This window comes from Chelonoidis abingdonii, chromosome 1, assembly GCF_003597395.2.
Source record: "Chelonoidis abingdonii isolate Lonesome George chromosome 1, CheloAbing_2.0, whole genome shotgun sequence".
Lineage (NCBI taxonomy): Eukaryota > Metazoa > Chordata > Testudines > Testudinidae > Chelonoidis > Chelonoidis abingdonii.
The window spans coordinates 59301591-59328885 of NC_133769.1; the positions used below are offsets into that span (position 1 = coordinate 59301591).

The 27295-nt window shown below is 43.5% G+C and overlaps 1 protein-coding gene across 1 annotated transcript in view; it reads left to right on the forward strand.

Annotated features, from left to right (window-relative positions):
• Positions 1 to 27295, forward strand: part of TMEM117 (transmembrane protein 117) — a 363574-nt gene continuing 336279 nt past the window's right edge. The window contains exons 1-2 of the mRNA XM_075065932.1: positions 1 to 92; positions 2640 to 2944. Coding sequence (XP_074922033.1) covers positions 2668 to 2944 — 277 coding nt within the window. The 5' untranslated portion in view covers positions 1 to 92; positions 2640 to 2667. The remainder of the gene's footprint in view (positions 93 to 2639; positions 2945 to 27295) is intronic.

Genomic DNA, 27295 nt, shown 5'->3' on the forward strand with positions numbered 1-27295 from the left:
TTTATAGCACCGTGACAGCGGCGCCCTGCCAGAGCCGGAGCCTGGCTCACGTAGGAGTTTCCCGTTAGAGCAAAAGGTGGCTGCTGAGCTCGGTGAGTACATTGCATTTTTCTCGGCGTGTAACAGCCCTGCCCCGCCCCGCCCCGCCGTGTGCGAAAGGCAGCTCCAGCCTGGCCCCCCAGCGGCTGTGACCACACTGTAGCGGGGTTTCCCTTGACGATGGGCAGGACTTCGCACGGGGAATGGGGGCTGCTGCAGTTAGTATTGTGACACCCCCAGCGGGGGAGATTACAGCCCCTTTTCTGCTACTGTGTTGTTGGCATGATTCTTCCCAAGCAGGCACTGAAGCGTGTGTGTGCGCGTGGGTAGGCGGAGGCATATCACCGTATCAGGTGCTGATTTCCCTAATAAAAAACCACATTCAGTTTTAGTTGGAGACAATCGGTTTTAACGAGCTCCACTTATTAATTCTAAAAAGATTTAAAAAAAAAAGCCAAATCCTTGTATTGCCCAGGAAATAAAATAGGTTAAATGAGCATGTTGCAGTCCACACCTGTTCTAAAATAGTCCCTAAATTTCGGAACCTTTGCTGGATGCAAAGAGCACTCTTCTGTTTATTTTCTAACCTAGTGCAACTAGTTAAAGAATTGGTTCCTGTTGTTACCCAAATAATATCTAATAGGCTATATCTTTTGCTCACTACCTGGTAACTCTAGGTTAACCTAGTGATTAAAATATTTGGTGGATACATGATTGTCTTGTCTTTGCCCACCTGCCTCTTAAATGTAAGATGTCTAATTGAATAGAATAATTAGAACTTTTCTTCATGCTAACAGTAGCACAAAAAGAAGACAGGAATGTACTGACTTTGTAGTCTAAAATGCATCTTTGGTTTCTTGTTGTCTGACCTTGTTAAATAGTCTTTAGCTTGTTTGAGTAATAACTTCCCACTTCAAGTTACTTTCTTCAGTTCATAAAGTTCTTCCAAAGATGACATATTTCCTTGTACTAGCTAATCAACTTTTAAACATACTAATCTATTTTGTGCTTTCTCTGATATATTTTTTGTCTTATATGAAGTTTGACATTGTTGCCCTGACTAGTAAATATAATCTGTTGTTTTTAATATTTACTGAATGTAATATAGGAATCTGACAATAAGAAAAACTAGATATTGAATTTTTTTTAAAAGTGCCCACATAAAGAGTTAAACTTATCAGAGAGACCTTTGTCATTGACACAAGTATTATTCCGTAAACATTTTCAAGAAGCATCTTATTTATTTTTTCCACATTGTATGACACTGACAAACTGTTTTTCATTCAGTTATGTAGACTATATTTTTAAATGCTCATCCTGTAAAAAGAGCTGTTGGATTGCTTCCTCCTCCACCAGCCTGCCCACCCCAGTCTGGTTCTCTGAACAACTGTAGTACTCTATAGCACTCCTGGCTTTGTGTCTTAATGAATACATAATGAACCTACACACTGAAATGTTTACAAAGAGACAAATATGTAGATGGAAAAGAACTGAAACAGACCACATTGGGAAAAAAATAATAAATCTGTGCTCTTATAAGTGAACACATTTCAAAATTAGAATAGTTTTTATTCATACAAAGTTGTTTTGAAGTGCAGGAAATGGGAGTGCCCTGCTTAAAAGGTTACATTTTATTGTGGCCTTTATCCCAAATCAGCCAAAGTAAATAGAAAGACTTCCACTGATCTCAATGAGCTTTGGGTCAGGCCCTTCATAGATTAACTCTGGGATTTGTTCATTCCTCCATGTATAGTAATCTCCAGTGGTGTTATTGGGAGGCTTATAAATCTCGCAGGTGATAAAGAGAATTGACTATGTGGTTTTCATGCAGTCTCAGTCCAGGTTCTTTCCAAAAGGTGATGGAGTAGTTTTAGTAGTAGGCCTGGGATCTATGTGTATGTGTGCAGGGGTGTTGGAACAATTTGTATAGTGGGGGTGCTGAGACCCATTTAACCAAACTGTAAACCCTGTATATAATGGAAACCACTTCAAGCCAGGGGGTGTGGCAGCACTAGTTCCAGCACCTGTGTCAAAGAAGAGACAGGAGGGATGAAAGGTTTTTAGAATCAAAATTTGTGGAGGCTTTGCTGTATCTTTTTGAATGCATGAGACAGGCACTATGAATTTCAAGTGCCATATAACATGTTTTTTGCTGACCCATATTCATGTGCCATGTTAACTGTGATGTAGTTGTACTTTAATAAGAATGTAGACATTTTAAAAATAAAAATGGCATGCTAAGATGTATAGCATGCCTTTACTGAAACTAACAGGAAGTCTTAATTTTTCTTTGCCTTGAGTTCTAACACAGCTTTTGTTTTAGGGTGACCAAATGTTCTGATTTTATAGGGACAGTCCTGATTTTTTTGGGTCTCTTTCTTATATAGGCTCCTATTACCCCCACCTCATCCCGATTTTTCATACTTGCTGTCTGGTGACTCTGTTTTGTTGGAACTGTTTATCACTAGGTTAGTCTAGAATATCAAAAGTAAATCACTGGAAAATGTTAAGTGGTTTGACTATTGAAATATCTAGACAGCTTCCGAATTCCATGCTGATTGGTGGGTATAACAATGTACTGATATATCTTGTATACACAGGCAGACAACTGTCCTGAAGTATTTGAGAATGGGTAAAGGCTTCCGCTACTACTTCCAGCACCCCTGGTCTCGCCTTACAGTGGCTTACCTGGTGATCTTCTTTAACTTCTTAATATTTGCTGAGGATCCAGTATCTCACAGTCAGACAGAAGCCAATGTTATTGTTGTTGGCAACTGCTTTTCATTTGTAACAAATAAATACCCTGGAGGAGGAGGCTGGAGGTTTCTGAAGGTGCTTCTATGGCTACTTGCCATTCTTACGGGACTGATAGCTGGAAAATTCCTGTTCCATCACCGTTTGTTTGGTAAGTTCTGTAACGCATTCAGTGACTTCTCACTAATGTTATTGCTGTGTAATTCTTTTTTTTTTTTTTTTTTTTAATTTTTTGTACATTATAATGTTTAAAACTTTTTTTTTCAATAAAAACATTCTAAAGCAACGATGATGCAGAAGCCCTATAGAATGTGGTACAACAAAGATTACATTCTTCTGACAGAGAGGCCCATTGGTGCCAGCTGGCAAAGGGTTCACTTCTGTGTGTCAGCAACTCCTAATAGGCCTCACAACTCACTACAACTGAAACACCACTTTTGTAGTATTTATCCATAAAGAATGTCATGGAAGATATCTAATACAAGCATATGTCATACTGATCTTCATAATCGTTGTGAGATATATATGTATGGATGATATTTTAGAAGTTATGTGTGTATAGATACTGAAAATATATTCTGAGAGTCTGTATGAAGGTATGAGCCACTAGCACAGAGAGGTTTCAGACCAGGAGTGCTTGTCCAGCTAGTAAATTGAGATGTACATTAAGTATTGTATATTTTTTTTTCACAATGAGCCTCCCATCACTGATTTGAACTGAATGCCAATAAAAAGAGACATGGGAAGTCAACAGGAAAAACGAGCAATGGGGGAGAAGAGTTATCAGTTTACTGGACTGTAACAAGGGGACAAATAAAGCATTTTGTTATCCGGCACTTCAGGAAGTAATCAGGCAGTATGACTGCATGAGAACAGGCTCTCAACCAAGGTTGGTTGAAAATTCTGCAAAAAAGGCTTTGGGGTGAGAGAACTACTTTAGACAAGGATTTTAGCCTGTTAAAGTTAAGTTTAGTTTGTGAGATGCATTTTATACCTGTTTTGTTTTATATGTCACCATTTCTGATTCCGTTATCCTTACTCAGTATTTCTTGAATCTTAATCTTTGATCATATACTTATGATTTTTCACTATAAATATATATCTTAGTGCTATGATATTATCAAGGACCTAATCCTGAATTGTACCTATCAAGCTGTGTGTACACTGTTCTTTTGGGGACAGCTTTCCGGTAATTTCTATGAGCGTGCAGTGATAGGGGCTGAGTGTTATAGAGGGACCACTGCAAGAACTCGAGGGTTGGTGTGAACCTATTACTAGGATGAACTGAGAAAGTGAGGTCTATGGAGGCCTGGAAGGCAGGGGCTAGTGTTGCCAGAGGCTGTTGATTTCAGAGAGCTGAGCTGCAGCAGGCACAGACAAGACTGCTTCACTCAGGCCAGGTCTACACTGCGACTTTAAATCGGTTTAATGGCCGATATACCGATTTAACGCTGTATCCGTTCACACGACGTCGTCATTAATATCGAGTTAAACGGCTCCTTAAATCGATTTCGGAACTCCTCCCAAACGAGAGGAGTAGCGCTAAATTCGATAGTGATAACTCGGATTAGGGTTCATGTGGACGGAAATCGACGTTATTGGCCTCCGGGCGGCATCCCAGAGTGCAGCACTGACCGCTCTGGACAGCAATCTGAACTCGGATGCAGCGGGCAGGTAAACAGGAAAAGCCCCGCGAACTTTTGAATTACATTTCCTGCTTGTCCAGCGTGGAGCTCTGATCAGCACGGCTGGCGATGCAGTCTGAAATCGAAAAAGAGCTCCAGCATAGACCGTACGGGAGATACTAGGTCTGATCGCTGTATGGGGAGACAAATCTGTTGTATCCAGCTCCGTTACAGAACACGAAATGCCAAAGCGTTTGAATAAAAAACTGCAGGATACACAGCGCTGCGTGACAAGCGTAACGGGAAGCCAGAGACTCAAATGGACGCTCATGAAGGGAGGGAGGGGGTACTGAGGACTCCAGCTATCCCACAGTCCACAGCAGTCTCTGAAAATTATTTGCATTCTTGGCTGAGCTCCCAATGTCTGTAGGTTCAAACACAGTGTCTGGCGTGGTTCAGGGAATAGCTCCTCAGTTTATTTCCCCCCACCACCACGTGAAAAAAAAAAGGGAAAGATTGCTGTGCTATGGCGTTTGCTCAATGCACTCCGCGAAAAAGGCGCCAAAGGGTTGTCTGCTGCCTTCACAAAGGGAGGGGTGAGGCTGTACCCAGCACCACCCGGGGCAGTGTTTTCTGCCCCATCAGGCACTGTGCTCTCAACACGGAAGTGGGAACTATGGGATAGCTGAGGAACAGCTACCCACAGTGCACCGCTCCTGAAATCGATGGTAGCTTTGGACCATGGACGCAAACAATCGATTTCGGGATCCCACTGTGGACGCGCTAAACCGATTTTATTAGATCTGTTTTGTAATATCGGTTTAAGCTAATTCGAAATAATCGTGCAGTGTAGACGTACCCTCAGAGAGGGGAAAGGTGCTGCTGAAGTGCCCCACAACACTGGGTGCCCCTGGTGAGTATCACAGCCCTCTCTCCTGGACATTAATCCAATGCTAATCAAAGCCCCCATTAAGCACTTAAATTTTCATTTCAACTCTACAAGAGGGGCTGTATTTTAGCCAGTCTTTCTCCATCCCATCTTTTACTTCATCTGCCTTTTTTTTTCATCTCTTCTATTTCTTTGTCCTCATTTCTATTTTCTCTTAGCTCTTCTCTCCCCCAGCTCCCCCCTCCAGATTTTTGTACCATTTTCTGTTTTTTAGTATTCTGTTTGCAAAAGAGAACTATGGTCTGTTACTCCTTGCAGCCTGTTCAGAGCTTCCTGAGGAAGGGAAGCTGAATAACCTTAGTGAGTTTCCCTGTGTGTAAGATCTTGGCTGAGGGAGAGGCTGCAAAGTGCAGCTGAGAATAACCACTCTGAAACATGACAATAAATAGTTTCTCTGTGCAGCTCAGCTCACTTCAGATGGAGGGAAGTGAAAAGGCTTTGCTTTTCTTTCCCCTCCCCCTGCTCTCTCCTGCTGGTCAAGTCTGTATCTGGTTAATTTGACTTTGCTACTCAATTTACAGGTAGAGTTGGGCAGTGAGGGAGCTAGAATAAAGTATCTGTCTGAATATCATACCATATATCCAAATTTTATAGCAGTTCAGCAAAGACTGTTGCTGTAGATTATAAATGTAGTGCAATTTGGTTGAAGCATGCTAGGCTTTGACACACAGTGGGAGAGATGGGAGCAAAGTTTAGACATCAAATTCTCCTGAATTCATGGAGAGAGAAAGGGGTGTATTCTCCTCTTTGTGTTCTTATTAAAGTGTGTGAAATAATGTTAACAAGTGGATATCTTGACTGTAAAGGACATGGGTGAAAAGCTTTACTACATAGTAACATGCAGTGCAGCCTTTGAACAGGAGGTCCCCACTTTGTTCTGATGACTTAAAAGTAACATGCAATAATCTGCATAAGAAATAAAATAATGACTAATTTTCTCCTGTTCAGTTTTCTCAGTCAAGCAAGTCCCTATTACATTTGATGAACATCTCCAAAGAAAACAATCTTTATCTAGAATTGTTTTGCTTGTCCTTATTGCATTTGATTAGGAGTAAATTGAATTTTAAGTGTGTACCCTTTGGCTGTTAACACCATTATATTCTCCTTCACTTGTGCCTAAGTACCTTGGTATTTGGTGAACTACGGTATTTTTCCATGCATTTAATTTTGTATTTGAAATTGAAAGTTCATAAATTAATAAGGAAAAACCAGGAGAGGAACACTTAAAAATATGTACCTGTCTCTCAGAATGGAACAAAGAATGACAGTTACTCAAGGGTGGGGTGAAGATGGTGCCTGCTGTGCACTCACTTTAGAGATTTCCTCAAGCTTGCTGATTTGTCATCTGTCTTGATAAAAAAGAGAAACAATTTACAAACTGATCCCACTAAATGGCATTCTGTATCTAAAAAGCCCCAAACACTACCTACAAAAATAATAAACCTGAACAAGCTCTTGTACATGCACATCAAATTACTTTGGGCCTGTCATAAACAGATAGCTAAAGGTTAATGTTTCTTTCACCTATAAAGGGTTAACAAAGGGAACCAAACACCTGACCAGAGGACCAATCAGGAAACTGGATTTTTCAAAGCTTCCTCAGGGGAGGGAATGTTTGTGCTGAGTCTGTTCTGTGCTCTCTTAGCTATGAGAGGGTTCCTTCTATCTTCAAGCTTCTATCTTCAGTTTCAAGTTGTGAGTACAGGAACAAGTATAGTCTTTTAAATTGTTTTGCTGTATTTGCATCTGTGTATCTGGCTGGTGGGTCTTTATGTGTATTTGGCTATAAGTACTTTAAATTGTATTGTTTGGGTAAGGCTGTTTTTCTTTCCTTTTCTAGTTGTTTCATTTTTCTTTTTAAGCAATTGATCCTGTATTATTGTCATCTTGTACAGATATTTTATGTCTTTTTCTTTCTTTTTTATATAAAGTTTTCTTTTTTAAACCTTTTGAGTTTTTCTCTGGTTAAGGCTAGGAACGAAGGGTGGGGGAAATCTCTTTGGTTAGCTTGACTAGGTTTGAAGTGCTTGCGCTCAGGGAGAGGAAGGGGGGAGGTAAATTGCCCTCTCTGTTTTGCTTCAAGGAGTTTAAGTACAGTATCACCAGGGATACCGCGGGAGAAAGCTGGGGATGAGATGACAAGGGGAGGAGGTTGTTTTCCCTTTGGTGTAAGGCTCAGGGCTTCTGAGTCTTGGGGTCCCCCAGAGAAGGTTTTGGGGAGACCTGAGAGGGAGCCAAGTCCTGGAAATCACTTGGCTGGTGGCAGCGAGATCAGATCTAAGCTGTAAATTGAGCTTAGAGGGGTTCATGCTAGCATTCTCAGTTATGAATGCTAAGGTTCAAATCTGAGTAGGAAGCTACGACAGGGCCATTGTCAAAAAAACAGCACAACACCCAGCGAAGTGGAAAATTTACATTATTCAATCTGGGCTCAACTTTATCAGCTCATGTGCTGGAATTCTTGCATCTTGTAAGGCAAATCTTGGAGCCTTAAGTTGAGCTAAAATCCTTGAGAATTGGGGGGGGAGGGATAGTTCAGTGGTTTGAGCATTGGCCTGTTAAACCTAGGGTTGTTAGTTCAATTCTTGAGGGGGCCACTTAGGGATCTGGGACAAAAATCAGTACTTGGTCCTGCTAGCAAAGGTAGGGGGCTGGACTCAATGATCCTTCAAGGTCCCTTCCAGTTCTAGGAGATTGGTATATCTCCTAATTATTATTATTATTATATTACAGATTTGGCCCAAAGTGTGGTCTCTAGTGTAATATGCTACAGAACAACTAAGTAAACATGGCCCAACATATGAACTTAAAGCTTCTTCCAATTTAGTAGATTCTACCTGTTTGAGAGAGTCTCTGCACATAAAATGAGGAATACACCTGAAATGGCAATATCTGTCAAAACAAGAGAAATGTTTTCAGTCTGTCATATGTACATTGTGGTGTCCTTTGTCATAATTCTCATCTCATGCATGCTCACTAACTTTTAAAGAAATATTCCACACTCTAACAAATTTACTCACATGCATATTTATAGTTGCTTAGCTGGAACCATAAAAGACAGATTAAAACACTGATTAAAATTGGTTATTACAGAGACTGAGTTCTGCTTACTGGCTAGCCAGTGTGCCTAGAGCTTTCCACTTTTTTTTTTAGCTCCTTTCTAAATAGGGTGGAGAGAGAGTCAATGCAAGGTATTTTAGTTAGAAATTATCAAAACCACAAGATAGCTGGCCCAAGCTGTTTGCACCCATCTCCTATTTAAAACAGGAGGCAACATCGTACTACGTACAATCATTTCCTCAGGCAAGCAAATGTTGAGTTTAATGGCTCTTACTCTGCAATATGGAGACCTGAACTTCACAGTTGTTTAGAAGTAAAATGATACATTTTGAGTCTGAACATTGGAATGAGTGCCAAATAAAATTGGATCAAGATAAACTTTATTTTAGAAATTGTATCTTTCTACAGTCCCATGATGACAGTTGCACCTTCAAAGACAAATAGGTGTTCAAGAGTGCCAGAGACCAATCCCATGGTTATTTATACAGACAAAACTCCCATTGAAGTCAAGGCTTTCCAGTAGCAAGAACTATTCTCTAAAAATATCTGACTTCTTTAAGTATCTTGCATTTATATAGCTCTTCTTTATCTTGGAGGATCCAAAGTGCTTTACAAACTATATAAACATATCTAGCAGTCTGCCACTGAAATGTAGTCACCTGTGCATAAAACATGGCATCTTTTTAAACAGTGTAGAGATAGAGTATGCAACAATTTAGGAAATTACGTGACTATTATATACAGATTGCAGAGGGAAGTTAGCTAGGCAGAACTGAATTTAGCCAAGGCAGCAAGGCCCGAGTGCTAACAACTGTATTCTTGGAAGAAATGTAGATCTTTAGCAGCTCAACATAAAGAAAACTTATCACCTGGGATATGCTCATGAAATATTCCACCCCTGATGAGTGAGTATTTTGAAATGTCAAGGTGAGTGTTAACATAAAAGTTGATAGGCAAAGCATGTTCTTCAGTTGCTGTCAGCAGTATATCAGATATTACTAGGAGATTTGTAGCTGTAAATAGCCAGCAACTTCATTGCAGATTTTTGATTTCTACTTGATGACTCCTGTCAAATAGGAACTGACACATTTGGTAATGAGCAGGTGAAAAATATTGTCCTCAGTAGCCCATTCAGTATAAATATCAGTGCCAATCACTTAGTGAATGTCATTAAAAACTTTCAACTCAAGGTCTATCTCAACTACTTCACCACCAACTTTCCCCTTTCAGTGTGTCACTTAGCATTAGATGAAACAACATTAGTTTGTTCCTGTTAGCAAGTAAGGACCAATCTAAAAATTAATTAATAATAATTCTCCCTCTCTGTCATCGCACAAGTGAATGGGGGTGAGTGTTTTCGAAAGCCAGCATCATCAAAATACTCGAAAAACTGACAACCAGCTTCTGATCATGAATGCAGGTTCATCAGTTTCCAGCATTGACTGATAGCCAATATCAGATGTTGGCTTGAAACTAATCTGTGCACCATTCTCCTTTGAGGACATAAATACCCTTCTAAATATAAATAAAAAGGAAGTAGGTTTCCTAACTCTTTCTTCTTCTTCTTTTCCATTTAGAAAGGCAAAGTGACATTTTTACCTCTTCCTTTCTTAGGGCTTCATCCACAGCCTTCAGTGGGCTTTAGATTAGTCATTACGTCAACTCGATGCTATGTTACATCTGCAGTTAATTATAGAGGTTTAAGTAGGAGGGTTGCGCCAGCGTCTCTAAATTCCTCCAAAAATCTTCCTCTTTCTTTTAAAATTCTCTTAAGTATCTAATTCCATAGGAGCCACATCTCTCACTTTCTAACTCAATAGTGAGAGTCTCCTAGAAAAGCTACCAGTGTCAAATTATTCATTAAAGAAAGATTCTTTGCCCTTAAATACAGATCAGTATCTAGTGACAAAGTATACATTGACTGAAAACAATTCATACATAACAACAGGTTTCAGAGTAGCAGCCATTTTAATCTGTATCCTCAAAAAGAACAGGAGTACTTGTGGCACCTTAGAGACTAACACATTTATTTGAGCATAAGCTTTTATGGGCTACAGCCCACTTCATCAGATGCATAGAATGGAACATATAGTAAGAAGATAGATATACATACAGAGAACATGAAAAGGTGGAAGTTGCCATACCAACTTTAAGAGGCTAATTAATTAAGATGAGCTATTATCAGCAGGAGAAAAAAGACTTTTATAGTGATAATCAAGATGGCCCATTTCAGACAGTTGACAAAAAGGTGTTAGGATACTTAACATGGGGAATTAAATTTTGGCTGATGTGATTAGGTTCTATGAACTGCATTTGCTCCAATCCTTCAGACACCTACAAGATCTCTATCAAGCATTCTTAAAACTACAGTACTCACCTGCCGAAGTGAAAAAAAACAGATTGACAGAGCCAGAAGAGTACTCAGAAGTCACCTACTACAGGACAGGCCCAACAAAGAAAATAACAGAATGCCACTATCCATCACCTTCAGCCCCCAACTAAAACCTCTCCGGCACATCATCGAAGATCTACAACCTATCCTGAAGGACAATCTCTCAATCTCACAGACTTTGGGAGACAGGCCAGTCCTCGCTTACAGACAGCCCCTTAACCTGAAGCAAATACTCACCAGCAACCACACAACAAAAACACTAACCCAGGAACCTATCCTTGCAGCAAAGCCCAATGCCAACTCTGTCCACATATCTATTCAAATGTCACCATCATAGGACCTAATCACATCAGTCATGGCATCAGGGACTCATTCACCTGCACATCTGCCAATGTGATATGTGCCAGCAGTGCCCCTCTGCCATGTACATTGGCCAAACCGGACAGTCTCTATGCAAAAGAATAAATGGACACACATCTGACATCAGGAATCATAACATCCAGTAGGAGAACACTTCAGCCTCTATGGTCACTCAGTAACAGACTTAAAGGTGGAAATTTTGCAACAGAAAAGCTTCAAAAACAGACTCCAACGAGAAACTGCTGAACTTGAATTAATATGCAAACTAGATACCATTAATTTGGGCTTGAATAGAGACTGGGAGTGGCTGGGTCATTACACAAATTGAATCTATTTCCCCATGTTAAGTATCCTCACACCTTTTTGTCAGCTGTCTGAAATGGGCCATCTTGATTATCACTACAAGTCTTTTTTCTCCTGCTGATAATAGATCATCTTAATCTTAATTAGCCTCTTAGAGTTGGTATGGCAACTTCCACCTTTTCATGTTCTCTGTATGTATATACAACTCTACCTCTATACAACGCTGTCCTTAGGAGCCAGAAAATCTTACCGCATTATAGGTGAAACTGAATTATATCAAACTTGCTTTGATCCACTGGAGTGTGCAGCCCTGCCCCGCCCCCCCGGAGCACTGCTTTACTGTGTTATATCCAAATTCTTATTATATTGGGTCAAGTTATATCGAAGTAGAGGTGTATATCTTCTTACTATATGTTTCATTCTATGCATCTGATGAAGTGGGCTGTAGCCCATGAAAGCTTATGCTCAAATAAATGTGTTAGTCTCTAAGGTGCCACAAGTACTCCTGTTCTTCATACATAACTATTTAACTAGCACATAAAAATATTTAAAAAGAATATAGAGATATACCAATCTCATAGAACTGGAAGGGACCCTGAAAGGTCAGTGAGTCCAGCCCCCTGCCTTCACTAGCCTAAAAACCTTGAAATGCTATCCCTAGAGCACAGCCTGAGGTCATACAGGAAGTCCGTGGGGAGGGAAGTAGAACCCAGGTCTCTCAGGGCTAGCTCCCTATCCATTGGTCCAGCCTATTTTTCTGTTGCATGCTGCAAAAAAGAGGACTCTGATAGATGGGAATAAAACCAAGGAGGCCAGTTCTCTGAGACTTCAGCAATCAATCCGAGGCAATTGGGAAGGATGTCATGGTTGACAGCATAAAAAGCAGCAAGAGGTCAGGAAGAATGAAGAAAGAGAGAGAATAAGAATCAGATGAGAGGAGATCACTTAACCCGCAATGGTTGTCAGGTTCTGCCCCAGGCTGGGCTGTAGGGCAATGGCTGCTGTGTAATTTTACCTGAAAATCATTTTTTGTCTTTTTTTTTTTTCTTTCTGAGTTCGAGAAAAGGAAGGAATGCGTGTCAGATGTTTTTATACCTCAGATTTTTAGGGTTTCATCTGAATCCAGGCCAATTCCAGAACAAAGAACAGAAATTGCATCCACAGAGGCCATAAAGTCAACGATTATTGTCATGATTTGTATTATTCAGTAGGTACCATCTGCATGCTCAGCACAGTTCAGAATATGCCAGAAAATGTAGTCCCTGAACCAATTGTATAATATGTGTAGCCCTGGTTAAGATGGCTCAGACATTTAAGTATGAAGTGTATAATTATTCAGCACATGTTAATATCTAGGAGTGGAGGCACTGATGCCAATAGAAGTTTTACTGGATTAAGGGTTAGAAGATTTGAGACTCCAACTTTCTTTCAAGAGGAAAAGCTGCCTAGAGCTCCGGTGCCTGTTTATTTTCCTTTCCTGCCTGCAGTGGCCCCGAAATACCTCAGAAGTGTCAATTTTTTCCTCAACTTTAAAATGTGGAATTTTCTTGGTATTTAGTTTTGAATATTCTCCTGTGAGAACTGCATCTCAATCTAGCCTTTAAACAGAAGGGAAAGCAGAGTTGCCAACTCTCATGATTTTTGTCATGAGTCTCCTGATAGTTGTTTTCCTTAAAGCCCCAGCTTCTGGAGTCAAGTGAATATGTGATGATTTCACCCTTTATTCTTAAAGAAAAAATAACTTTCTAGCCCTCATGGCTCTGGAGAAAGCTTCAAAATGTGACCTAAGTGCACCCTAAAGGCTCAAAAAGCAGAAGGCAAATAAAAAGATCACCTAATCTGTTGTACATAATCTCATGATTTTAAAGCTAGTCTCATGATTTTTGGTGAGCCTGACTCATGATTTTTGAACATTCCAGGCTGGCAATACTGTGAAAGTGACTTGAAAGTGTCAGTTTCACTTCTGTTTAAAGTCAGTTTCTAGTCTATTACTTGTAGTGGGGAAACACCCCTGGAGCCCTAGGCAGGTGCAGTATAAACTCATGAGACCTTGCTTAGTAGGATGTTTCCAAAAGTTAAATGATCTGTTCCAAGCTTGGTGAACTGCAAAAAAGTGATAGAAAGTAATCTAGATTTTTCAACAATTATTTCAATTACATTCAAGAGTTAGTAATAAAGTAAGAATATACATTAAAATTTTAAAACTAACCAGTGTCCTTTAAGTGACTTGACACAAGATATCAGAACAAGTTAGTATTAGAGCTGAGTCTGATTTTTATTTTTTTCTTTATATAGGAATTAGATACAGTACTCCTGTAAGCTAATTTCTAAGTTGTTATTTGCAAAAAAAACCCTGGAGTTTTCAAGTGCCTACGTAGCCTCTGGAATCATGGTTAAAGTTGCCCCCCCTCCCCAGATCTGAAATGGTGTCTTGTCATACGTCTTCCATTCTTTATCCCAATGTAGCTAAATTTGCTCTGGGCTTTTGAAAAGCTTGGATCAAAATTCCTAAATTTCAGTTCAGAGAATGTTATAGCAAACATTAAATATAAGATTGTATGGATATTTCTGTACAGCACTATAACAACCTGCAAGTGTGCTCATGTAGGAGCTATTACAGCTCTTTATTGATTTATACAAGACAACATTTTGGGATTGTTCCCACCAGTGATATTTAAATGGAAATCATCAGTAAATATTATAGACTTTTAAACCTGCTATAACCCAGTTTACAGAGACACTGTCTGCTGAAAATATTCTAAAAAACCCACATTTTTCCTTTTCAATATTAATAACAGCCATGGCGGAGAGCGAGTGGGACACGGTCACGGTGCTGCGCAGGAAGGGGCTGAGTGCGGCCCAGGCCAAGACCAAGCAGGTCAGGGGTGTGCCCTGGAGTCCGGGCTGGGGCGGCCGAGTGGATCCCGTCAGGCCCAGCCCTCAGCCCTGCCTGCCCCTCCCTTGGCAGCTGCGAGCCCCGCGCCCCTCCCTGGCTGGGGACCGGTGGGTTCGGGGCAGAGCCCGTCAGACTTGGGCCGAGCGGGAGCCCCGCGCGGGGTGGGAGGTGAGTGGCCTCAGGCAGGCAGGGCCGGCGTAGGTCCGGCTGCCTTGGCCCGGCACTCTGCTCTCCTGAGCCCAGGCTCGGCTCTCCCCGCACCCGCCATGTGGGCTCTGAATGGGGCGTGGGTCACTGGTTGGTTCCAGGCGCCACAGCTTCTCCCCTTGAACTCGTTGTGTTCTGGCTTCGGGTCTCACAGGAATTATTACCGGCCCACAGGGCCAGTGTGAGGATATTTTGTGCCCTAGGCGAAACTTCCACCTGGCGTCCCCTGCCCGCCCCTCCCCACTCATCGGTTCATTGAGGGGCAAATCCCAACGAGCCTTTATAGACCCCAGGGGCCAGCCGTGCCCACGGGTTGCTCCTCAGACCAGGTTCCCCCCGCCCCCTGAACTCCCCTGGAGGGTGCATAGCCCATGAGCACACCCAGGTGGCCGTGCCCCAAGTCCACTCACTGGCTTTGCTGGACTTGGGCTGCTGCAGCAGCTCAGCAGGGAGGAGCTGCCTTTTGGAGGAACCGGAGAGCCAAAGAACCCCACTTGTGGCAGCGGTGAGCCTCAGCCATGGAGGAGCCGGCGTGGTGCCGGGGGGCAGCAGCCCTGCAGGGGTGGCGGTACTGCTGGTAGGGAGCAGCTGTGCTCCCTGCCCAGCCTGCGGCCTGGTCTCCCGCCCCAGAGGCTCCTGCAGTGGATGCATGTGGGTGGTAGTCCCCGTGTGCCCCCCAGCTCCTCCCTTGCTGCGCTTGGGCTCTGTGGCTCCCGGGCATGTGAGCTGCTGCTGCTGCCCCTCCCAGAGCAGGCTTAGGGCCCTGCGCCCTGGTGGCGGCTCACATGCCCGGGAGCCGCCAGGCACGAGTGTGCAGGGGGGAGCCAGCGGGGCGCATGGGGGCTGCTGCCCACATGCATCCGCTGCAGCCTGCAGGAGCCCAGGGGGGTGCCGGGCCGCAGGAGGGGTTGGGGGGCGTGGCTGCTCCCCGCTAGCAGCGCCGCTGCCTTTGCGAGGCTGCTGCCCCCCTGCGCAGCGCCGGCTTCTCCATGGCTGGGCTCGCCGCCCCCTGCAGGTGGGATGCTCTGGCTCTCTGGTGCCTCCAGAGGGTGGCTTCTCCCTGCTGAGCCAAGGCACTGCTTTTTGGCACCCCCAACCACTTGGCACCCATGGCAACCGCCTAGTTTGCCTAGTGGTTGCACCGGCCCTGCTGGCCTGGGGGGACCTCGTGTTGGCCCTGGGACAGTGAGACTTGCACTGGTACTGTCTAACTGGGCTTGTGAAGATGAGTGGAAGTATGGATCCCTTATGTGCACCAAAATAATCTTCTGTGGGGTACTTGCATTGCTCACCACCCAAAACCCATTTTGGAAGCAGGCTGGATATTTCCTGCTAGCAGGGGTCTTTTGTTTAGGGCATAACTGTACTGAATGGCATACTCTAATACAGTGGTTCTCAACCAGGGGTATGGGGCCCTCTGGGTGGCTGCGAGCAGGTTTCCTGGGGGCTGCCAAGCAGGGCCAGCATCAGACTCACTGGGGCCCAGGGAAGAAAGCTGAACCCCCATCGCTTAGGGCTAAAGTCTGAGGCCCCAAGCCCAGCCATCTGGGGCTGAAACCTGAGCAACTTAGCTTTGAGAGGCCCCCTGTGGTGTGTGGCTCTGGGCAATTGCTCTGATTGCTACCCTCTAACACAGGCCCTGGCTTTTATATGCAGAAAACTAGTTATTGTAGCACAAGTGGACCATGGTGTTTTTATAGTGGGGAGTCAGAAGGGGGCTCAGAAAGAAAAAGGTTGAGAACCCCCGCTCTAATAAAATGATTAGGGGGCTGGAGCACATGACTTATGAGGAGAGGCTGAGGGAACTGGGATTGTTTAGTCTGCAGAAGAGAAGGATGAGGGGGGATTTGAGAGCTGCTCTCAACTACCTGAAAGGGGGTTCCAAAGAGGATGAATCTAGACTGTTTTCAGTGGTACCCAATGACAGAACAAGGAGTAATGGTCTCAAGTTGCAGTGGGGGAGGTTTCGGTTGGATATTAGGAAAAACATTTTCACTCAGAGTGTGCTGAAGCACTTGAACAGGTTACCTAGGGAGGTGCTGGAATCTCCTTCCTTAGAGGTTTTTAAGGTCAGGCTTGACAAAGCCCTGGCTGGGATGATTTAGTTGGGAATTGGTCCTGCTTTGAGCAGGGGGTTGGATTAGATGACCTCCTGAGGTTCCTTCCAACCCTGATATTCTATGAACTGAATGAGTATTAAAAATCAAATTGACGCTTTCCTGGTTATTTTTACATCATGTCTTTCCCTCAGCTTGGATAATAAAAATAGATCCTCAATTTCACTTTCTGGTTTTCATACACTGGAGCAATACTGGGCTTGTAAATAGTATCGGAGATTGTTTTTAAGCTGTTCCCATTTTTTAAATTTCGCATGGGAAATATTACTATTGGATTCATTTTGTAAAACTTAAATTTTAGGCCAATTTAGACCTGCCAATGATCTTTTCTTATCTAATGAAAGTCTTACCTCTAGACTACAGCACAAAAGATACAGCAAAAGCTTATTGATTAGAAAAATCAATTTAAAGATTTAGGCCCTGATGTTGCACACATGTATGCACTTGCGTAACTTGACTCATTCAAATAGTTCCCTTAAAGTCAGTGAGTAAAGTGAAGCACATGGATGAGATTTGGTAGGACTGAAGCCATAAGCTGCCAATTTAAATGTGGCTCTCTAATAAAAGCTTGTGTAAAATTTGAGGAAATAGAGAGAAAAAACAAGCTGGATAGAAATGTTAATATAGAGGTCAGGCATTGTGTGTGTATTTGTTTGGTGATTATTATAGCAGGGCCCTGGCCTCTGATTATGCTCCTTAGGCACTACTGTAATAGAAATAATGAACCACAATTTAAAAAATACCATACTAATGGTTGTTTTTAAATAAATATTTTATAGCTTTCAGTTCAAACACTGCAGAACTAACTACCTGAAAGTAAAAATGACTTTTCACAAAAGTGAAACTGACTTCATCAGATGTTTGTTATCCAGGATGAGAGAAATGCAAAAAGTAAGCAAACGGCATGAACACCACACAGAACTTAATTTATTGTCATGATTTTTAACTTGGGTATCCTTTTATTATATCTTCAGCTTTAGTTATTAGACTGGAAGCAATAACAAATAACTTACAGAATTTTTTTCAGATTTCACAGAGAGAAGGTGATTTCAGGTGTGGGGCCTATTAACTTTTAAAGATAACTTTGAAAATTTATTCTATGAAATGGCATTTGGAAAACTTGTAATTCTGACTGGAGCTGTCAGGGTCCCTTTTCGACCCGGCGTTCTGATCCCCAGGCCAGCACGAGCATCCCCAACTGTGCTGGCCAGCCAGCTGACTAACCCGAGCCCTGTCCTGGCTCCAGCCGGCTGAATAGGGTTGCCAATCATCCAGGATTGGCCTGGAATCTCCAGGAATTAAAGATTAATCTTTAATTAAAGATTATGTCATGCAAAGAAACCTCCAGGAATAAGTCCAACCAAAATTGGCACCCCAGCTGGACAACCGACCCCAGCCACGGGCCGGCCCGAACAGCCCCAGCTCCACCAGCTGGCCCATCCCAGCCCCAGGCTGACCCGAGAAGGCCCAGCCGTGCTGGTCAGCCAACCCCAGCCCCAGACTGGCCTGAGCAGCTTCAGCCCTGGGCCGGCTCGAGCCGGCTGACCAACATGAGCTCTGACGCAGTTCCAGCCAGCCAATTGACCCCATCTGTGCCGGTTAGCTGACCCCAGCCCCGGACCGGCCCAAGCAGCCCCAGCTGGCTAACCCCAACCCCGGGCCCTGCCCCAACCACCCCAGCCTCAACCAGGCCAGCTGATCAACCTGAGACCCAGCCGGCCTCAGCCCCTAGCTGGAGAATGGGAAACGCTACGAGCCTCATCCCCTGAAACCCCCAGCCGCCCAGCGGACGAAGCTGAGCTTTTTATATGTGCTTTGCAGGTTCTGGGGCTGCTGAGAAGGCAATATCCGCTACTCAGCTTCCTGGGGTTCACCAGTAATCTCTCTGCAGCTCAGGGAGATTACAATGAACCTGGGAAGCTGAATAGCAGATATTGCTGCCTCATCTGCCCTGGAACCTGCATAGCGCATAATAATAAGCAAAAAATGGCAACCCGGCTTCCCACAGCAGCATAGCTTTCCCTGGTCTATTATACCTGCCGCCCATGGGTCTAGCCCAAGAAAAGGGGGGTTCGTCTCAGCATTGCCAACTCTTGTGAATGTCATTGTTTTTCTTAAAGCCCCAGCTGCTGGAATCAGGAGCTTGCACAAGAATCCCAGCTCTCATTAAAATCAATCAATAAAAATTCTAGCCCTCATGGCTGCATGAGGCCAACATACCCTGAAGGTCAGAAACCAGAAAATAAATAAGCCCTGCTTCCATTATCTGTATGGTGGGAGGGGAGAGAGAAAGGGGGCTAGCACTTACTATTTAGTGGTGTATCAGAGTTACAGCGTGAAGTGTTCTCCTGACCAGAAAGTGGAAGCTAGAGGAGCAGAGCTGAGGCTCAGGGCTCTTTCCTCAGAAAAGGTGGAGCCTTTTTTGGGGGTGGGGGGCATGTGCCCAATGATGATTCCTGTGCTGAGGGGTGGACTGGGAGAGGAGTCACAACCTCATTTCAGATTTTAGGAAATGTCTCTCATTTTCAGTGCTGGGGCAAGGTAGCTGATTTGCAGACCCTTTGTGTCAGCATCACAGGCCCAAATGGGCCCCAGGGCAATGGCAAAGCAGGGCCTGAATGTTTTAATAAATATTGCATCAGCTACTTGTAATCCATGACAACAGATGATGAACCCATGGCTCTTTTTGTAAACACACATATTTTGTTAAGCTAAATTCCCACTGTAGTCTTACTTAGCTATACTGTTCTTCTTCATGTGATTTCCTAAGGTGCTGTATAGTACTGTTGTGCCCTATTACACTCTGCTGTGCTCTGCTCAAGAGATGGCTGCATTCTAGTGCTCAGTAGAATGAATTCCTATATGTGTCCCTTACCTACCTTACAGGAGGGTTGAGAGGTTTAACCAGTGCTCCACTGCCTAGATGCTTGGATACCACAGTTGATGGGGATGATATAATGACCTACCTAGAACAGAATTTCATCTTGCAGAGTCATTTAGACCTTTGCAAGCAAAAATCAGACTTGACATTTGTAAAGTGTTTGAAGTCCTTGGATGAAAATTATAGAAGTGCAATGCAATGTTGTTTTGCTCTTTTTATGGCTCATTGTCAAATGCCTGAAAGCAGATTTAAAAGGAAGTAGTTGACACAATTTTATTTACATCCACCAGACAAAAACTTATTTGAAAACCAAACAAGGTCACTGAACTGCATAAACTGAACAAAATCCAGGAAATACCTAGCTTAGTCCTCACCTGACCACTGCAACCTACAACCACAATTTCACTTTTCCCATTATCCCACCTACAGGTATCACTCGCAATACACATAACTTCTGCCTTCACTTCTATACATATACAACCTTGATTTCCAGTGAAACGGAGGGATCAGAAATGGATGTCTTTTAAAAGTTCAGATTAAGTGTCGAACTGATTTGTGTTGAAGTACATAGCTAGTTTGTGTGGCACAGATTTTTAGTTGGTTATTATTCTGATTTATAAAAATATTGACAAAAATCTCTAGCTATCTTTAACAAAGATTATGAAGACAAACAATAAAGCTAGCTGCTAACATCAATCTTTTTTACATCCCTCCCCCATTCCCAACAAAAATCAATCTCCAATAAAAGGGTCCCACAAGCATCCTTATGCTCTCACAAGCCTCAATACCCACTGACTCCTTCCATCCCCAATAGACTTAGAAAATAGATACGCTTTGCGATGGGCTTAAAAGACCAGAAGTGTTTCAGAGCAAAGTGGCTCTTAGTTGAAAAGCTGCAGGCTCCTCCACTGAGGGCTGCCTCTCTTTTAAATTGGTGGGATCCAGGTAGGGAGCTTCTACTGATCACAGCCACAATGGTATGGCATGATCTCTCAAATTGGCAGCCATTTTTAAGTTTTTTATGTCGCAGCTCACTTGGTAACCAAGAAATAGCCAGTGCTTGTCCTGGAGCACTGATTTAATGTGCTTTAATATAAATAAAAACACATTTTTATTTATATTACAAGAAAGAGAAAATTAACCTTGTAAAGCCAAGGGAAAGTCATACACACTTCACAGACAATAAAAGTGACAAATCTTGACACAACCATCTTAGAGAGAAAAAGCAGGATGCAGAGAAATCTCTCCAGACAAATCACAGCAGCAACAACATTTCATTTTAATTTACATGAGGCACTAAGATCAAGGCCTGAAATTTGGGACAACCCGCTTGGTTATTTGACAAGAAATTCTAGTTGCCTGTGGACAAGTGATCAGAAAAAACACTTTCCCAGCCTGCTGCCTCACACATCTCTTCAAGTTAATGTGGTTGCATAGAAGCGAGAAGAGAATATGGGCCAAGATTTGCAATGTTGACACTCTTGAACGTGTAACTTATTGGACTTTTTTGAGGAACAGAAAGCAAATGTGACACTAGTAAATATTAATGTTCCTCAGTGTTTGAGATAGAATGTTAAGGACCATTTGTGAGTTCTGAAATAAATTCTGTGTATATTAGATTTAAATAAATCTAATTTTTTAAAATAGGCCACATTTTGGAACTAAAGTACCTGAAAATGTCTCTTTAACCTACCAAACTGTATTTGACTATTCTTGACTGTGCATCTTTACTTAAAGTATCTATTTTGTCTGCATTAGGCTCAAGTTTAGGAAAACATCCATATTCAGAATACCACTTAAGCATGTGCTTCAATTCATTTATTCTATTCTTTGCTAGTTAGGTTCTTACACTAATCTCATCAAAGAAGTATCAAGTACAGAGTCTTATACTTGGATAATATTTAATGCATAGTGGCCCTTGCTTCTTCCATTGATTTAGCCACTTAAATGGGATTAATATATACACATATATAACTTATTACAGTAGTAAAATATGCAGGATCAAATTCTGGAGCAGATTTGACTTATGCCAGCTGAGGAGGATCTCGTCTACAGGGCACAGCTCATGGCATGGAATTGAACTTCCCAGAGTTCTTGATCCTCCCTTACCAGAGATGAACAGGAGATACTGAACTTCAAAAAGTGAGGGACTTCCATTCCAGGCAGGAGGTCATTCTGTACTTCAGCGATTGGATTTTTGAGTGTCTCTACTCACACTGTAGCCTCCCTGCTCACTGTACACAGTGTAAAGAGGTCAAAAGCTACCTCCAGAGACAGAGAGAGAGAGAGAGAAGGAAAGAGTCAGTAAAAACTCGGGGTGAGTTTGCGTCCCTCAGCCCCAAACAGTGGAGCAGTTTCAGAGTAGGCTTGGGAGTGAAAAAGCAAAGAAAAAGGAATGAGTAGATAAGGCTTTAAGAAGGAATGAGAGGGCAGGAAAAGTTCCAGTCTGGAGAAGATGAGTGGAGACTAGGAAAGTGGCAGTCAGAATACAAAAAAAAACTCCACTGGAGCTATAGCAAGGAGCCCTGTTAGAAGAAAGAGAGAGGGCATCTCCACAGGGACACAGAGAGAGTCAGAGTGCAAATTGTCCTAAAAGGGACAAAAGCAAAATAAAGAGAGAGCCTGGAGAAGTACCACAATAATGGAGCTAATGGCTCCTCTGATTTTCCACCTTGCCCAGGGGCAGCTCCAGGCCCCAGCATGCCAAGCACATGCTTGGGGCGGCATGCCGCGGGGGGCGCTCTGCCAGTCGCCGGGAGGGCGGCAGGCAGGCTACCTTTGGCAGCCTGCCTGCGGAGGGTCCGCTGGTCCTGCAGGAGGTCCACCGGAGCCACGGGACTGGCGACCGGCAGAGCACCCCCCGCAGCATGCTGCCGTGCTTGGGGTGTCAAAATGTCTAGAGCCGCCCCTGACCCCGCCGCTCCACCTGTGCTTTAATTTTGTTGTTGAATCACCCTGGCTAAAATGGATACACCATGCTGAACAATTTCCAAGTGGAATCAGGGCTTGTGAAGAGTGAGGAATACCAATTTACCCATATTCATCATGAGGGAAAAGGAAGATGATATTCTGCAAATATCAGGCCTCACTGAAAATCAATAGAATTAATATGAAAAAGTAAAGAAAACGCTTGTTTATTTCACTAAGAATCCAGAGCTGTCACACGACATTAACAGAAAATAAATGGTAGATGCAAAGAAAAAGGAAGAACCAGGGAGACACTTGAATAGCAGGTGAGAACTACATAGAATAAAAGAAAGAGTTGGGGACACGAAGGTTATGACAAAATCTTTGACCTACAAAAATAAAGTTTTCATAAAGACTTTGGGAGAGAAGAATTTAATAGAGGAAAACCCAAAAGAAAGGAAAGAGGAGATCAAACCAGGGAAGGCTACAGAGCTCTCGATCTCATTGGAGCTGTGCTGAGAATGGTGGGAAAATATCCCACAAAGAGAAAATTTCTACAGCAGACCTGGCAACAGAGCTTCATGGCAGTAATGAGAGAGAGAAAAAGAGCCAAAGAAAGAGAAGTGTCCGACAGACGTGACTGTAGAGGTGCAGATGTTGGAGTGTGATACCGATTAGGATGAAGTTCTGACTCCTTTGCTGCCACATTCTTCCTCTGAGGAGCAGTTCAGTGCAGCGGTGGCTCTAGGCACCAGTGCTCCAAGCGTGTGCCTGGGGCAGCAAGCCGCGGGGGGTAGCCTGCCAGTCCCTGCAAGAGCTGCAGTCAGGCAGCCTTCGGCGGCTTGCCTGCGAGAGGTCCGCCGGTCCCGTGGATTCGATGGCAATTCAGCGGCAGACACGCCGAAGCCATGGGATTGGCAGACCTCCCACAGGCAAACAGCCAAATCCGCAGGACCAGGGACCTCCCGTCCTCAGGATGGCAAAAAAGCTAGAGCCACCCCTGGTTCAGTGATGATTGTAATCATAAACCTGTGCTGGATTTATCAGCAAATTTAACAGATAAGCCCACAAATGTAGAGAATCTGGTGCCGCACAAACTAGATCAAGCCTGGAGCTTATTGCAGATGAAAACAAGTTAGTTCACTAACTGGATTCAAATTAAGCTCCACACAAACTATTGGTGCTACTATGACTTGAAAGATACCTAATTTGCAGGAGAACTTACAGATTATTGCAGAAGGCAGGCAAAATGAACTTCTGTTCCACAGACAGAGGGATGACATCGTTCATGGATATAGTGAGAGCTATACAGATGTAGACTTGCAGTTGACAAAACTTATGAAGTGGAAGAGGATGCTCAATTTGATCAAGAAGACTGTGAACCAGACACTATGGGGAACCCAGAGCTAGAGAATGTAAAAAGCAACTCAAAGAAATACAAACAAAATAAAGCCAAGGAGCAGGAAAAGGGTAGTACAGAGGCAAGGAGAGTACTGAGATGGTCAAGGGGCAGGAGGAAAAGGGAAAGCCAAAAGTCCAAGAAAAAAAAGCTGGCAAAATAAAACTTAGCAACAAAACTTCAATATTTATGACAAAGCGAAAGGATTAGTAGAGGTGAAGCCAGGACAAAAAGTTTTGGCTCAAGAGCTTTAAGAAGACGTTAATATACATAGTTTTAAATGATATGGGTTTTATTTTGAATTCTTTATATTAAGTAAAAACAATTTTAAAATTATACAGTAACTCCTCACTTAAAGTTGTCATGGTTAACATTGTTTTGTTGTTAGTCTGCGGATCAATTAGGGAACATGCTTGTTTAAAGTTGCGCAATGCTCCCTTATAGTGTTGTTTGGCAGCCACCTGCTTTGTCCACTGCTTGCAGGAAGAGCAGCCTGTTGCAGCTAGCTGGTGGGGGTTTGGAACAGGGGTGGACCAGCAGCCTCCCTATCAGCTCCCCTAAGTTCCCTGTCTGGCAGACGCCCAGCAAGCTACCAATTGCCAGCAGTTCAGCTGTCCCTCCCCTCACTGCCATGTGCTGCTCCTGCCCTCTATCTTGGAGCTGATCCCGGGAGCCTCCTGCTTGCTGTGCACGGGAGTGGGGATGAGGGAGGCTAATGTCAGGGTGTCCCTGTCATAAACAGATAGTAGGAGTTAATAGAACAGAAGTACTTTATATCTCTTTTGACTGTAAAGGGTTAACAAGTTCAGTAAGCCTGGCTACCTGTCTTTCAGGCCTACCGCAAAATTTTTCCCTTCGCTCCAAGGGTGATTTGAGAGGCATCGGGTCTGGGATATTTTTGGAAGTGAATGGAGATATAAGAACCTGCACTCGGTTGTGGGTTCTTGGGGCAGTTAGCCTTTAGCGTGTCCAGTTCATTACATTGAAGCACGCCCAGCTGACTGGTCACTGGGCCGAAGGTGGGTTACTCGAGATTGGTGAGGTGAGAGATAGGGAGTCGGCAGCTTGTCTTGGGTTGTAGGTGGGGTCTCGGGTTGCCTTGGGTATAGGGTTTATTGTCGGTGTGACCCCTGTGAAGTCGCATCGCCTTGATAGTCAGCTTTTTCTTTGCTGCCATTCCCCCCACTGGGCTCCAATCTCGCCCCAACCATCGGTTACAGTTTGGATCTTTCCAATCTAGGATGTACATTTCTTGATTTCCTCCGGAACAGCCTCTAAGACTGCTCTAACTTTATGTAGGTAGGTACATGTTCGCCCAGATTTAACAGTTGGCTCCTGAACCACCAGGTGTATTATATATTTTGTCCCAAGGTGGTAGGCCGTGTCGGGTGAATGAACTCTGTTTCCACCTTAAGGGCCTCTGAACCTCCGACGGTGCAATGCTCAGGTGTTAGCCCCATTCTGCTTCTGCCTTTGGTTGAAAAAGTTTTATAACGTTCATGTTCTCTTAGGCATTCAGCACCGGCCACCTCTGTCTAGGGATCCACTGAGCAGTTGGCCCTCAGTCTATCGATGTACCTGGTCTCAGAGATGCGTACCCATGGCACAGGTCCTTTCACAGATTTCTATGATACGAAGGCCTCAATGTCATCAAACCTGCCTTGTAGTGGGAAATTTCTTTGGAGTGTGAATCAATAACTGGGAGATGCGTTGTGGGTTGACTGGAGCCAGCCTGCCTAGCCGCGCTACATTACCAGTTCATGCTTCTCTCCCGTCCTTCTCTTTCCTCTCTCTTTCTTTTATCTCAGCTCCTCTCCTTGGGCAGCCTCTCTTCGCTGTTCTCTTGTGTGGGCGCCCTGCTTTTTCTCAGCCCACTCTTTTTGTTTTATTACTGAGTTCTGTAAAGTTCTTTCCATGTCTGGCTGTGGTCTGGCCTTTGATGTGTTCCTTCTGCCTCAGTTCTGCTCGTTCCTGTGTCAGGGTGTACTTTGGTAGTCAATGGATTCTGCTTTTGTGTTTGGGGCACCTCTGGTGTTATCTGTCTGAAATGCCTGCTTCTGGGTGCTTCCTTGTGGTTGCTTAACAGATCATTTTTTTTAAACCCTTCATACTAGCTATTCCCAACAGAGTAAAAGAAAAAAAACATTCCATCGTGCAAATGTGTTTGCTGGTGTATGGTGACTCACGAAACGGAGTCCCGTTGTTTAACAAATGATCCTGTTAAACCTAGTGCCTCTGCCTCAGAGTACTATCAGAAGGCTGAGACACCAAAAAACCTGCAGACCGTTGCTTTTAAAAACAATCTCCTCTAGCCTGCTTTACCAAACACAGTTAGCAGGGAAAGAGAAAGAAGAAAATCCTATCTGCTTTTGCTTCTAAACCCAAACCCGCTATCTGCCTGCAGAGAGCTAGCAAGGAGAGAAATAGACAAACCTCACTGGTTTTTAATTCTATCTATCTATCCATCGCTACACGCGAACACGCAATGTCATTGTACCATATTCCCACCTGAACCTTAGCATCCAACAAGATGGGGCTATCCAAGCACGAATCCTCTAAGCTCAATTACTCAGCTAGTACTTGTAAGCGCCCCACCACAGGAATTTCCAGTGGCCTGTACATTCTGGTCCCTCAAAACCTTGCCCGGGAACCCAAGACCACCATACCCTCTGGATCTTAATACAGGAAGTAAACGCCTTACCCCCACGTTGCTCTACCCGCAGGCTGCCCCTCTGGGTTTACCCTGAACAGAGTTACGTGATTCAAACTCCTTGAATCACAAACAGAGAGGAAAATCCACATTTCCCCCTCGACTTCCCTCCCCCGCTCTCCAACTCTCCCGAGAAGAAAAAAAAAACGAAGAAGTAAAAAACCCCCCTAAAAACAAACAGGAGAAAAGGAAAAAAAAATTAAACCTCTTCTCCCCACAATTCCTGGTAATCCAGACCCTTCCCTTGGGTCTCACACCAGACATAAAAATCAATCAGGTTCTGAAACAAGAAAACGCTTTTAATTAAAGAAGGAAAAAAGTAAAAATTCATTCTTTGTACAATTTAAGATTGGATGAAGGTACGGGTTTTTCAGCTGAGAGACACTGGGAATACCCTCTCCAGCCTAAGTATACAGGTACAAATTAACTCCTTCCAGCCAACATGCACATTTGCCAAATAAAGAAAACAAAGAGAAGTTAAACTCGCCCTTGATCTACCAGTACCACATTCTGACTTAAAGAGCCTGTAATCAGAGAGATTGGAAGAGAAACCTCTGGTTTTGCACATCTGGTCACTCTCAGAACCCCAGAGAGAACAACAACCAAAAACTTAACAGCAAACACAGAAACTCCTCCTCAAGATTTGGAAAGTATTTCCTGTCCCCTGATTGGTCCTCGGGTCAGGGTGGAGGTGAC